The 14,416-nt window shown below is 49.2% G+C and overlaps 4 protein-coding genes across 4 annotated transcripts; 2 read left to right on the top strand and 2 right to left on the bottom strand.

Annotated features, from left to right (window-relative positions):
• The first annotated feature begins 1,620 nt into the window (after nt 1-1,620).
• On the top strand, nt 1,621-4,827 carry EDB91DRAFT_643847 (uncharacterized protein). The gene is made up of 6 exons (XM_041327973.1): nt 1,621-1,656; nt 1,725-2,082; nt 2,340-2,413; nt 2,466-3,047; nt 3,119-4,580; nt 4,635-4,827. The coding sequence occupies exons 2-6, from the start codon at nt 1,843-1,845 to the stop codon at nt 4,818-4,820; spliced, it is 2,544 nt and encodes an 847-aa protein (XP_041174331.1). The 5' UTR covers nt 1,621-1,656; nt 1,725-1,842; the 3' UTR covers nt 4,821-4,827.
• Nucleotides 4,828-5,809: 982 nt separating this feature from the next.
• On the top strand, nt 5,810-6,896 carry EDB91DRAFT_1149281 (uncharacterized protein). Its single transcript, XM_041319363.1, has 2 exons — nt 5,810-6,685; nt 6,739-6,896. The coding sequence occupies exon 1, from the start codon at nt 6,001-6,003 to the stop codon at nt 6,634-6,636; it is 636 nt and encodes a 211-aa protein (XP_041174332.1). The 5' UTR covers nt 5,810-6,000; the 3' UTR covers nt 6,637-6,685; nt 6,739-6,896.
• Nucleotides 6,897-8,801: 1,905 nt separating this feature from the next.
• Nucleotides 8,802-10,909, bottom strand: EDB91DRAFT_643945 (uncharacterized protein). The gene is made up of 14 exons (XM_041327974.1): nt 10,642-10,909; nt 10,544-10,576; nt 10,469-10,488; nt 10,402-10,416; nt 10,304-10,342; nt 10,218-10,246; nt 10,137-10,153; nt 10,055-10,087; nt 9,852-9,911; nt 9,665-9,796; nt 9,388-9,607; nt 9,280-9,331; nt 9,110-9,225; nt 8,802-9,057 (listed from the first exon to the last, which is right to left on the bottom strand). Exons 1-14 carry the CDS (start codon nt 10,712-10,714, stop codon nt 9,033-9,035), a joined length of 864 nt encoding a protein of 287 aa, XP_041174333.1. The 5' UTR covers nt 10,715-10,909; the 3' UTR covers nt 8,802-9,032.
• A 941-nt stretch (nt 10,910-11,850) lies between these two features.
• EDB91DRAFT_1149309 (uncharacterized protein) lies at nt 11,851-13,805 on the bottom strand. Its single transcript, XM_041319364.1, has 2 exons — nt 12,803-13,805; nt 11,851-12,755 (listed from the first exon to the last, which is right to left on the bottom strand). The coding sequence occupies exons 1-2, from the start codon at nt 13,645-13,647 to the stop codon at nt 12,251-12,253; spliced, it is 1,350 nt and encodes a 449-aa protein (XP_041174334.1). The 5' UTR covers nt 13,648-13,805; the 3' UTR covers nt 11,851-12,250.
• Between the last annotated feature and the right edge of the window lie 611 nt (nt 13,806-14,416).

Raw genomic sequence — 14,416 nt, forward strand, 5'->3', positions numbered from 1 at the left:
ATGCCTCACTGGACTTAGGCGGCGTTAAAGAACCGAGCTTGCAGGATGTCTTCAGGGGTTCTATAGACTAGGATAACCGCTCTGAATCCAAGACGCCTCCTTATTCCTGCGTGTACTTTTGAGTATACTTTAAGATCGCTTTGACTGCAACTGGAGTATGAAGATAGGAGTTTGCCGCCAAGGTTTACCGAATGTATGGTTACCCAGGATAATCTTTGCACCCGTCGAATTTGCCCAGTGATAACTTGCGGGATTCTGGAGCGCTGCGCAGCACTTAATACAACCAACACCACTTTGACAGCGACTCCAACCTTGTGACTTGATGCGGCTACGCCAGTCGACTTGTCCGTGGTCTAGTATCGAATCTGTTAAATAGGGGCCTTGTCGGTGTGTAATATGGACTGATATGGATCCGAAGTACTGAATTGCAAAAATCTAGACGAGATTATATACTTCCAAACATGAGGCTAGATAAGATAAGAACAGAAGCCTATACTGAGAGAGTTGTGCTATGGCCTGATACGGCGAGTGACGTCGTATGATACAGACGGAATCAAAAAGGATAAGATATACTTTTACGATGTACCGGACATGATGTGATGCTATGGAAGGCCTGGATTTGCATAGGTTTACATTCCGGAGAAGACCAGAAGTATATATGCCTCAGTGCTGTGTGAGGTGCCCGCTGAATACTACCAGTGCAACGTCCCTAAGGCAAGTCGTCTGGCAGGGTTCTCGAGCAGTGCTGGTGCGGATATGGGTGGGTGGTCATGTTTTAGGGGACACGTGAAGTGTATTTAAGTATGTAAACAAGAAGACATGACACATGCGGAGTATTGCGGAGACTTCGGGGAGTGGTATTGATAAAGACCGAGACTGTGAGATCGGAAGACCGGTGAGTAAAGCAGAGAGTCTTAGCGAATTCGTTCCTGTTCCTTGCGAATGGGAGGATCCGAGTGACTGGGCACCAACGTTTAAAAGTTGAAGGCAAACACAGCAAGCCTGTACTGAGAGTCAAGGATAGTTCTAGAGTGGAGCTAGAAGCGTGCCCTGATCGTATTGCATGCTGGAGACACGAGGATACTGACCTCTCTTTGACTTGGCGGATAGGGCCGAGTAAGTCATGTGCCCGAAAGTAACGGGAACGTGTCAACTAAAAAAGGAAAGTATCCAAGGATGAACATTGGGTGATGTTCAAGCGTGCTCACCGCCTTCCATGGCCCTAGTGCCTCGGCTCTATGTAGTAGGTACTACTACTGCCTAGCGGTAATACGCGACGTCATTCCCCGTATGCTTTACAAACTTTGACAAGGTTATTATACCATGTGACTGGGAACTGGAGGTTTGGGGATTCCCTTACACACCAACTGATGGCAATCCCTTTCTCTTTTCTGGCGCAGACAGAGGGGACTTGACACGATTCCACACCCGATGCGATGCGCTGTGATCCCTTACAAGCGCTCATATCTGTAAATCTGACCCCAAGTCGTCATCTTCACCTCTTTCCTATACACAGAATACTCTTACAGCCTATTGGCCTCAACAGACACAGCGAGCTTGAGCTTGAACCCTCTCGTCGCTGCGTCGACCGGTGCATAGTCTACTATACATACGGTTGCCGAAACAGTTGTAGTCATTCTGTCAACAAACCTTCTCGTAAGCGTTTCTAGCCCCGCTAATTCATTCTCATTTTTCTGACTAGTGTAAACTTTCCTTTCCTCTAGACTTCTTTCCAAGAGACACGTTTCACTTCTCCTTCTTGGTTGACCTTCTCTATCAATTCAGACACTTACTACGCTGAGCGCCAACTACCCAACTATCTATCTACATGAACTTCTAGATATGGTCCTCGATCCCCCTTACAATTCTATTGTCGAACAACCACCCGCAGACTTCACGACTACCATCCAGTTTTTGTCGTTCAGCACTCATTCACCCGGTGGCGCAGCGCCTAGTATTACCGGCCCGCTCTCTCCGTTGACATTCCAGAGCTTGAATCCATTGAGCAGCCCAACCAACGAGGTTTTGGAAGGTTCAACATCGCCACAAGTCCTCACGGCATCCGGTGCAATGACTTCCCAGGTGTGTGTAACATTTCATCGTCTGTGGTCGATCAATGACATTCGCCCCATACGTTCTTCTCTTCCATGCCATCATTCACGTTGTATCTCCCTCTCACTTATCACAATTATCACATTCGCCACCATGTCCTCAACCTATGTCCTCGTTTACTTCTCATTCTCATTCCCCGTCACTTTAATGTCTTTCTATTCAATTTATAACCCTCACTTCAGCCAAATTTATATCCATCTAATACTGCAAATGGTTATTTGGGACAGTCCATTACCACCCCTTCGACAACTACGAGCACTGCATCCACCCTCTTGTCCAGTTCAACGTCATTCAGTTTGAGGTAAGTCTTGCCGAAACTATCCGAGGGTCTTCATATAACTTCACATTTATAGTTCGTCGTCTATCACAAACTCCGAGTCGACGGTTACGGGTACTGAGTCAAGTTCTAGTACGCCCTCGTGGTCTTCTTTGACGGCAAACTCTGACAGTTATTCTCCTGGTTCCTCTTCTATAATATCCACTCATCCACCCTCGTCATCATCCTCTACACCCACTATGACAACCATCGTGTCCTCTACGTCTACCTCATCCCCTTTTGCTTCATCTTCCACCACTTCTACCATACCTCTTTCCTCTACTTCGTTATCTTCATCCTTACCGACCACGACAGCATCTACTTTTGCAGTAGTCTCGACTTCCGCTCCCACATTCACGTTCACGTCCTCGTCGTCATCGCATGTAACCCCAACATTTAACTATCCTTCGGTGTCCACTTCGGAAAGCGCGATCAATCCAACGTCCACCACGTTGATTACTTCCACTAGTACTACCGAGGTCGATGGATACGTCCCTACGCCAGTCTCCACATCAACGTTGATTTTGACGTCCGTCTTGTCGGGTCATGGCACCACCACCTGGACGACGACAACGAGCGGGGTGCTCAGCACTGCAGTAGTAGATACCACAGGGAACGGGTAGGCTCTTTGTCCTCGCGGCCTCGTTATGAGGTCATCGACTATAATTATACTAATGGAGATCCTCACAGGTTCTCTCGTTCTCCTGGTTCGATTATTGGTCTTACCCTCGGAGTCCTCGGAGCCATCGCCTTCGCTGCTCTGTGGCTGTTCTGTGCTCGCCGCCGGCAGCGCAAGCTATCTCGCGACGCGAATGCTATTCCTCCATGGGCGCCTGGCGGCCCGCTAGATGCTGAAGTAGATATGGAGGAACGTTACGCAGGAATTCTCGCAGCGTTAAACGCGGGAATGGGCGCAGGAAGGAACGCTAGAATTGAAGGAGACACGAGTGGAGAAGTGTCAGGAGAATTGGCAATTGCGCGCGCTTCGTCTCCTACTCTGCCCCTCTATTCGCATCCAGCAGAGGATAACGATGGTCCGTATGTCTTCCCGTTATCACCGCCTCCTTCTGCGTACGCTCCTCCCCCACCGCCGTCCGCATATGTTCCACTTGCCTTAAATAGTTCTCGGAGAAGAAGTTCGCCTGGTCCTGATCCATCTGCATGGTTCGGGGGGTATAGCGTCGCTCCTGCTCCTTCAGCTGCATCGCATCACTCTCATTCCACTTCGAACTTCCTCACCAGAACTGAAACGGGAACGAGGACGAGAACTGGGAGCGAGGAACCGCTGTTGACGAGAGCCGGAAGCGGATCTTCTTATCTTGATTATGGCAACAAAGTTCGGCTCGGGTCAGCGTTCGGCTCACCTGAGGGAAGTATGAACGGCCACACCCTTCCTCCTACGTCACCATCATTGGGCATGAGGAGTGCGACTACTTCTTCGTTTGACGCGTTGCATAGCGTTTCGTCTCAGGGTCAATTGCGGAGCACCTCTTCGCACGGGTATGAATTTGGGTTGGGCAGTACGTCATCGGGGACTGGGTCATATCAGGGACCTGCGTTGGGACTTGCGATGAGTGCAGCCCCGATTAGCTATAAAAGCAGGCGCGTTACGAAATGGAAGAAAGGGAAGCGAGAGAGTACTGGGAGCAGTACTGCTACATCTGCATCTGTGTGTGGGTTCGGGGAAGAGAAACCCGTCGGCGTACGAGCCTTCCTTGGTCGTCTCAGACGGGGCAACACCCCGAGCCCCAAGGCAGATTCATCAAGAGAACTGCCTAGGCACTCAGAGAACGAAGGAGAGGCTGAGAAGATGGCCTTCTCGACTGTTGTCTCCCCTGCTACCCCGCCTCCCGATTCTGTGCCAACATCCCCGAGATTCGTCCTTTCCAACCCCGACCCGCAGCATTCCTCGCCGTACGCTCACGTCCCCATTGGAGGACGTGAGGATGGCTTGCAGCCACCTGCCTGGCCATGGCTTACAGTGCAGGCGACTACGCTGCCTCCATTTGGGCTTCCCTCTCCTGCGCCCACTGACGAGTCGCGCGTTTCTACGGCTGATGGGCTTCTTGACCCCCGCCTGCGCGACCCCGTGGAAGGAAGGAGCAACGCAAGTTTACGGGATTTCGAGGATTACTCGCGGCCAATTGGAGGGGTGAGTACTACTTTATTCCAGCCTAATCCCCATCACTAACGATCTATCATATAGCTCATGACAAACCGGATGCACAGCACCACGACGTTTGGAACTATTGATACCCAGGATATTGACAATGGAACATATACGCCAAATCGAGAGGACGACCAGCAAGAGGATAATTGTGCGACAGCAACGCAGACACCCCGTGAAAGCTGGATCATAGATGGTGCTGCGGATGTCTTCCACGCGCGTTAGCACGTGCAATGTTCTCACGACTTGGATATGACTTTATGGCCACTTTCTTTTCTTTTATGAAACGACAAATGCTTTCGCTTTGCCAAGATACATACGGTACGGGTTCTGATTGATACCCCTGTCCGTTACTGATGCGAGCGTACCAACAGATCACGCAACGCACAATAAAACATGACTTAGAACATGATCTCACATTTGTACATGCTGCACATTCCTCACATATTATGCCCATACATACCATACGGGTCCGTCCCGGTGTACCATATAATGACGACAAGATAGACGACACTGGCATTGCTTTCTTTTGGCTTCCCAAGCTGATTTTCGTATTTGGTAAGTATGGGCCCTTTGATTCGAGCGATACGAAATATTGACGCAGTCGACCTCCTAGGGAAGATATCCTTAACCTTAACTTTGCACCTTATCACGATGAAACGTGTCCTGGATCTCGCAGGCGAAAAGACGACTTATTTTGACTTATATTGCTTTCGATATTTTCGTTAACTACCATCTTGCTCGTTGAGCTTCTTAAGCGCTTTCCTGTTTATTGTCTCCCCCTTTTTCTTTGCATTTCTCTTTTACGTAGCTTGACGTATCTGATAGAGTGATCATGAATTTGAATTTTTTGAATCGTAGCAAGGTCGACTGAGTGCTTGGCGGGGCAAACTACCTGGTGAGTATTGGTCACTTGGATTCTTTCCCGTACTACACCCACTGCTAGTCGACGTGTGTGCTCGCTCTTGGAAAGCTTTGAGCAATTCCGATCATGCCAGTTCCTGCGCCGGAGTTGGCCACGAGCTTAGCATGATATTAGCGCTCAGGATGAAGCGTGGTCCCAGCACAAATATCTGCGCACAGGCGTCACTTACCAAGGCCCTGCCACGGTGGTCAATGTGATTTTAAGCATTGCGGTCGTTTGCTTCAACACTCAAGACGCCACCACTGTTCTGACCACCGCATGATCAATCCACAGGCCCTCATGTGGCGATCCGTGCCATTGTCCCCCGACGCCACGACGGCGCTTAGGCTTGGGTGTTTGAAGACCACCACAAGATGGCGCGTCCACAGCTCGTTCCAAAGTACTTAAAGGGCTCGGTTCCACAAGCTAGCCATTAAGTTCGTTCGAGTGAACGCTCCCTGACAGAACAAAACCCCCCTCCCTGTCCTCAGACCTCCAATCATGATTACGGACGGTTGCCTTCGTATCAACAAATTGGTCACCATCCGACTGACACCATCATCAGGCGAATCGGATGTGAGTAAAGGAACCCTATCGCGTCGCCAGGGGATCCCCCGAAGGATCATACTCCTTCCTCCAAAACCGCGACACCTCAATAAAGGTCCGAAAGGTGCCCCCATTGCAATCCTTCCACACAGGCTCCCGCGACTCCGGGCTCGTCAACGACGATCTGACTCAATTGTCGCCCCTGTCGACAAGAAGTCTATACCTCAGAAACGTGGGGCTGACTCCGACATACCCGACACCCCCAAGGTTTTCATCAGAATCCGTCCCTTGAATCGAGGGGCTGAAGCTGACATTCCCGGCGCCGCCCGTGTTTCCATTAATATCCGTCCATTGAAGCGACGGGCCCTGGAGGGTAGAAACAATTTACAGAGTGCCTCCGACCACAGGCGCTTCGAGACTGTTCACTCGGACGACAGTTTTTACTCTGAGTGTCCGGCGGGCGTGGCTACGGTACCTCCGAAACTCCTGGATCAGTGTGGCCGGGAGACGTGTCCGGCCGACCCTGCTCGCACGGCCGCGGCGGCTCAGCTGGCATCCCCTCATACATCGAGGTTATCCAGTCCACTGTGACCTCCAATACGACCTGGATGTGCTCTACTCTCACGCGTTCGAGGTTACGGTTTGTATTTTATGCATTTTTCAACGGTTGGGAGCTGACTCGATATGTGATAGAAATGTTTGCTGTGAATAGAAGGTGTAAAGGGGGTGGTCTCCTGTACAATCCTGGTGAAGAAGGCATGGTTGGAAAGCTGAATATGTACAACACTAGAATTGTGTGGAGCAATATACGATACCTTTACGAACAAAGTCTGAGCGAGACGATTTGAATTAGAAGACGAGTTCTATACAAATGATGAAGAATGGTTAGATCCAGATGTTAGTCCCAGATTGGCGTACCGAGATCTTTGGAGACAGCATGCTGAGGCTGAAGCAAGAAACAGCAACATAGCTAAGACATACGGAACTTCAGCGGCAAAAGATGATCACGCTGCGAAGTAAAACACGTCAGATAATAGTGTCAAGCCACCTCTTGTCCGAACCCCAGTGCTGGGGATTACCGGTCACCAAACAGGATGATCTGAAACCAGAGTCATATTCAAGGGATTGGTGTCGGGAGTGACGAACTTGGTGAACGCATGTTGGTATTCGTGCTACAGTACCGGCATCACTTTTTCGACACCTCCGTACAACCTCCGTACCAGCTTTTTTTTTTAATATCAACGAGCTATCGGATACTTACCAAAAGTCAAATAGCTTAAAAATACATGTAATCTGATTTTTTGAAATTGAGCGCCCATGTTTCAATTTGTGCACCGATTTTTTTATTTATTTGCTTGTCAGTCTGTTCAGATTTGCCCTGGGCTTTCTCTACAGTTATACCTCGCCAAAAAAACCTCCGAACGAGCCAAAGCCAAAGCAACAGACAGGCCAGTTGATATCTGCATACACACGATCGAAGAGTATCTCCGAGGATGTTGTATTGGACAGGGGCATCAAAAATAATTGCATTAATGGAGGTTTAGACACCTCACAGAGCTCGTATATACCCTTCTAAACATTGTTTACACTTACCCGAGGGCCCTACAGGCCTCCACAGGCGCTAGAAGGCCCTTTTCGGAGGCATGTTTCAATTTTTGATGAGAAACTGAGTCTATTCCACTACTTTATATTGAAAACGATGGAATTTTGAAGTTGCGGTAGTAAATATATGTTGAGTATGTTTGACATGCCGAAAAAGGTATTCGAGCACTGTAGATATACCACCGTCCGGTGTTTTTACCGCTGATCGCTCTGCAATGCGCCCCTTGCGATGCCTCCTCCCAAGTCCTCGGGATTCGTCACCTCGTGCATGTTACCTCGGTTGTAGTGTCATCGTGGTAAAGCAAAGAAGTACAGCGCAACTGATTTACGCACAAATATTAAAAGTCAATACGCACACACTGAACCTATTGTGCTCCAATTTGTGCACTTGACGACATCGGCGTTGCATCAATTGCACAGCCAGCATCCAGATTAATAATCCGGGTAGTAAGGCCGAGTTGGTGAATGGTGACTGCGAATATCTTACGAAAAGGCACTTGAGATCAAGAGAGATGCAAGGTATCACATGGGCATGACAGCACGGGGCATCGCGGGAGACATGACAGGTTTGAATAATTAATGCGCGCATTGCAAGATTTCCATGGCGCCGTCGACTGAAAAATGTCAGTGCACGACCCATTGCCCATTGAACAGAAGCGTGAGTCACTCTCCAGCGTGCAGGGCCGCAGGCCGTTCTCTGAGAGCATGAACTACTTGTTATCCTTCTCCGTGCGCTTGGCCAACTGTGCTCCCCCACAGTGCGCCGCAGATGCTCAAGATGCTCCGTTTCCCTGTCAAAACCCTGAGGTTCGGAGAACACGGGCTCTCCTTCTGTACCATGATCTGCGATGATTAACTTTCTATGGGAGCCGATACCCGCGGTGCTCTTCTCGTCCTCAGATATGCTGGCATCCAAGTGTGCAGTATTTGCACGCTTAGCGCCGAGTCAGCTGTTCGCATGTGGGATCGTCGTAGCTGCGGTTGTGATACTCGTACTTTAAGTTGTTGCCAAAGAACCAGCAATCCGACAAGGCGTGTGCTCTCTATGAATGTGCTTATTTGACAAGATTGAACGATTAGTGCACTGCATCTGCGATGCAAAAAAAAGAAGATTGTAACACGCACTAAACTGAATCCATTATGTCATTGCAAGAAATAAATCCCGAACCCGCGTGCATATCAAACACCAACAGACTTGTTTGCCAGTTGCAAGACGTCGTGCACTTCGCGGGAGTAGGCTTCCACTGGCAGCAGTGATGCAACATGGTTAAATCGCTATTTCTCTCCGTCATCGTCGAATCTACTTCCGACCACCAAATCCACGCCGCGACTAAACTCCAAACAAATACCCGACAAGTGTTGAACGCTTTGAATTCACTCCCGTGCTATAGTTGACATACGTATGCGCTCCTGGAAAGAAATTGTGGCAATGCCAAATTCTGTGTCGGAATTGGCCACATGCCTGGCGTGATATCCTCGGACGTTTAGGATGAGGCGTGGTCCCAGCACAAACATCTGCACGACCGCAGCAATCTCACCAACACCACTATAAATCTGAGCTCCCACAGAATATGATTCCTATAGGGATGATGAGTGGTCAGATGCAGATATGTCAGTCACAGATCGACATACCAAGAAATTTGGAAACAGGTAGCCGAGATTGAGGCAAGAAACAATAGCAAAGCTAGCAAGTGCACAACTTCAGAGGAAAAAATAACCGAATTCAAACAACAAGCTCACGATAAAAAATAAAACACGTGAGTTTGCATCAACACTGCTCCGATGGTCCATCTGGTCCGAGGCCGTTGCAGTTCAAAGATGTATTTTACGGCATTCCAAACTGCAAAACACATTGCAATGACCTCCCATACAGTGTCAAGTATGAGGGCCACGATCACTGGCAGAAATCGGATGATTCCCCGCTCAAGGCACTGATAGGTGCCGGAGAGGATGAGCTCCTCTAGTATTCATCCCATGAGCCTGACGCGAATAAGTCTGTCATCCAGATAAAGCTTACCCCCTCCCATATGGCGGCTTTCTATTGCGCCAATCATTCCGGAGATAGCTGGGAGAGCCAGGAACATCACGAGATAGATGAGGACCTTTCTGGATCGCTGATACATTGCATATAACCGAGCGATCATGATGACTTGCACGATATTCAGTCAAATAAACATCATCGAGACTGCAGCTGAGTAGCTCACCGCCAAGCAAGATATTTATAACAAAAGTCGTGGACCAACGCGCGAAGGTCATAATAGTACCTGAAACACTCAGTTATCGGAAGACCCAACGCTTCAAAGGAACTCACAGCTGTTGCAGTTATTAGAATGAACGAGAAGGGAGAATTTCACTCACCCCTAGGAGTGCAGTTAGTTGGACAGAGATGGGAGGCATTGCAGAATACGCACTGCATCGGTCATCGAGACTTCCGGGAGACCTACCACATCTCAGAAGACATCAATGGAGATAAATGTGAGAAGACATACTACGCAGCATGTTCATGCTGACCGTGAGAGATGACGTATCAGCACACTGCCAACTTTTAACTTTAAGCTTTGCAGACATACGCAGAGTATAGTATTCCGACATAGCGCACCTAAAATATTTTTGAAGTTAGCACCACTTGCCAGATAACATAATTGAAATCACATACGATGACATACAGAACGGTCATGAAGGACCAATGGCTCCTCTGCCCGGAATAGCAAAATGTCGGACCCTGTTGTTCTTCTGATATGGGACTCTGCTCACCCAGACCAATTCAACCTGTAAAACAATTGTCAGTGAGATGGCTGCTCCAGACACGGCATCACCATACTTCTTCTCCTAATGTCAGTGCTGGAGGATACCATTGGGACATCAATAGTCTCTCGGTAAGTACTATCTTACTCACCCCAATCGTATACCAGCGCAGTAAAGGATGCAACTGCGACATAACAATCAAAGATAGAGTGAGACATGACCAAATCATCCAAATTGCTCTCCACGAACCTGCAAAATAGCTGAAAACACGAGCAAAATCGATTGCCGGCCACCAACTGGGATCATTTGAGACGAAAGTCATTCAAGAAAGTGGGCGGCGATTGTGGTGGATGCTGGTGGATGCTACATGTAACGATGGCGTTCATAAATATACCACCACCCAGAAGTTTGATCAGGTTGTACTTATCGCCAAAAAAGTAGGTATTATGCGTAGGCCTGATATCCCCGTGTGATCGCCCTGATTGATGAAAATTGAAATGTTTTGCCCGTGGGGAGCCCTGGACAATGAAAATAGTGGTGCCGTCTGAACAATTCTGAGCAGGCATCTTCTCTCCGCATCTCTTGTCGCAGTCGACATGAAACTAAACAGCATAAAAGTCACGAATGACAAATAGTAGAATAGGTGCAACTACAGTAAATAGATAATTTACACACCTCCCCCACTCGGGCCACCAATAAACTTGAAGGCCTGTTATTTCTTCAATGCACTACTCGCCTCCTCCTGATTCCTCGTGACCCATTGCCGCATGCACACCGCGTTGGATGCCTCATGTATTAATTTGCACAGGCTAGAGGACACACCTGATCCGCACTGGGTGTTTAATTATTGGGTAAATCCAGGCTGGATGATAGGTAGATCTTACGCAGCGAACGGCGTTCCATTGCAAGGGTTCCCGTGAAACATCTCGCCAACTGTTAGGCCCTAGTCAATGGTCAACATACTGCTACAATGATGCGTGAATTTAGCATCCCGGCAGGTGTGGGGACCTGCCTCTCGACATCCAACAGTCTAAGTTGTTTTAGGACTTATTTGCTAGCCTAAGCAGAATCCAGAAGTTTCTCCCGCGGCGGGCGAGACTGGTTACACACCTGCACACCCAGGGCGGGCAATCGGGAGAGATCTCGGACCTAAGTAAAAGGCGACATGATCGGCGTCTTTGAGAAAAGTTGGATGTATTATGCATAGGGTCGAGTCCGTGACTCCGATGACTTGTCCGAGTCTTCTTGATTAACTCCGTGGTTGTCGAATCAATCTTTGATCAACAAAGCAGTTTTAACTGTAACATAGTCTGAAGGGACTCCAGAGGAGCATAAAAACGCAACATAGTGCATCAGAGAGATGAACGGCGGCTGACTACTGTTGTAGAACGGGTGGTGAAGCTTAAGCTTTGAAGAGATGACTCATGGCCTAGATCAACCGGTTAGTGTTACAAATTACAATGAACGAGCGTCAATTCATATGTGACAAGTTCTTCATGGTATAAACATATTGTATTCGAGATGTATGTAGGCAAATATACCGACGCCAGAGCTCCGAAAGACTAACTTACGCCTAAGTAGAGTTATGTAGATATGACATGTCAATGCAACGAAGTCGACTAGTACTGGATGGTGGATGCGGTCAATGTAAACGAGTGTTCAACGGATCTGATGGGTGAGTAATACGCACTATAACGAAATTATGTGTCAAGGGAGATGGGGTGTCGCAGGGGCGTGGAGAGCATGGGGCATCGCAGGAAACAGAACAGTATAGGTAGAGGAAAGAGGTACCGCACATACAAGAAAAAAATAAACCGACATGGGAACAAAGCAACGAATTTTCGTTGTTGCCGGCAACTTACGAAGAACGGGTAGGACCCAATGCACGCCGAACAGGGTTGTCCCTCTCCGCAACAATCGCTCCAGCGCGCAAGCCATCCTTCGAGGCCAGGCGCTGCTTGCTGTCTTTCTCCCTGCGTTCGCGATCCTCCCGAGCGTGTTGCAGGAGCTCAAGACGCTCAGCTCCCTTGTCAGAAGGCTTGGAGGACACGGGCTCCCGCTCTGTGTCATCCGCCAAGACTATCTTCTTGGTGGAGCCGGTGCTTGCGGAGCTCTTCTCGCCCTCAGATGCGCTGGCATCTGAATGTACAATCTTTGCACGTTTGGCACCGAGGGAGCCGTTCGGAGCAACGTCCTGGCTGCGGTCGCGAGGCTTGCGCTTAAGCTTGTTGGCGAAGAGCCGGCGGGGGGCACATGCCTCAGCGACTTCAAAATCTGGATGATCGATCGGCAGTTTAGACGCTTCGAGAATTTCAGAGGGAAGACCATATTGAGGGTTGTGGAAGGTTGCTTTTTGACCTCGGCTGATGGGGCGGTCAGCAGGCAGATGATGAGAATTTAAAAGACGTACAAAACATAGGTGATTGTCGGCTTCTCCTCGAACACTGGTGCGGGAGTTGGCGTGCTTTCACGCTCACGGGCTTCTCCGACGGGTAATTCGTCATCACTGCTCTCCCAGCCGCTCGCTTTAGACGTGCTTGCTTCGCCCTCGCCAGCGAGGAAAGGGTTATCGGGGGAGTCTCGAGTAGGCCAAATTTTCTTGGCCTTGGAATTCAAAAGGAGTGGTGGCGCACGAAGGAAGAGTTTGCGGGGTGGGGTCACGGGTGGCTTTGGTAGAAGAAGTGCAGGCGGGGGTGACCGTGAACGCTGCACTGACGACGCGCGAGGTTGGACTTGGGGTGCTCTGCGGGAAGGGGGTGGCGATACGGGTACACGGACGCGGTACTTCAACAGTGCGGGTGAAGGAGACTTGTCTTCTTCCGTATCCTCCTCCGCTGCCTTTTTGTGCCCAACAGTGCCACTACGACGACCCGTCCAGAACGCGTTCTCGGTGTCTTCTTCCTCGTCATGCGCGGGAAGTACATCCTTAGTCCGTCGCTTTTTCTTCACCAAGCGCGCACCACTCTCCATGTCCCCGCCAGTTTCATCCTCACTTTTGCTGCGTGTTTTGACGGTGCGAGCAGCGTAGCCTCCACCAAAGTCGTCGTCGAGTTCTGACGCGCTGCCACTGTCCTCTGACGCGTGTCTAGAGGTCGTTGACACTGCTTTTGAACGAGATCGCTTGTGATGCGTTCTTGGAGGAGTAGGAAGAGATGCCAGAGATGCAGAACGCTTCAAGGGCCGTGAATGAACTTCTGTATCGTGAAGAGAGGGGATGCGGATGGGCGATGAGTCGAGTATCTGATAGCTCGACATAGTTCAAGGACAAAGTCAATCAAGTTGAAAAAGGTTTCGCTGAGAAGATTTATGCAAGAGATAAGATGGTGGTGGTCAGAAAGAAAGAAGTGATAATCTCGCGTGGACGTTTCAGACCAAGCTTTGGTCAACCTTGCAAACTTGTCACCAAAACAACGCCAGAAAACAATGCGTATAAACACATACAAACAAACGCTCTTGTCCCGAACGAATTTGGATTCGGGAATCGCCGAATCCGCTGTAGTGGACTTCAAGGGTATACTTCTGTTCGTGTATAGGAAGTTGAAGTACGCCCTCGAAAAATCCGCCTGGAAATGGAACGTGCTTTGTTATCTGCTCTAGTCTAAATTTTAATCAGCAGGAGAGACTTTCGCCTCGCTTGCCAAACCTCTTTTTTCAAGGTCACTGAACATCCTCGTCGATTCCTCGATGCGTGCGGCAATCTAGATTGGAAAGGGACGGTAGATCGATGATCTGATTCTCAATCCTAGGTTTGTCTAGTATAGCAGCCGTACGCAGTCACTAATGGTGAAAGACTTGTGTTATCCGTTCATGGCAAGTTGACAGTTTACTGATGGTCCGCCTGTGTGTATCTAACAGGTTACCTGAAGTACGATTCAACGTGCATCTCGACTGCTATCCTTGTCCTACTGCCATGATTCTCGGCGTCATTGAGACCAACGCCTACCCCAGTGGCACATGTAAGCAAAATCATGAACTGTTCCAGTGAGTCTGATGATAACGTGGTTGATCATCGTGATGCTGCAGA

This window comes from Suillus paluster, assembly GCF_016628075.1.
Source record: "Suillus paluster strain FC165 chromosome Unknown EDB91scaffold_53, whole genome shotgun sequence".
Taxonomy (NCBI): domain Eukaryota; kingdom Fungi; phylum Basidiomycota; class Agaricomycetes; order Boletales; family Suillaceae; genus Suillus; species Suillus paluster.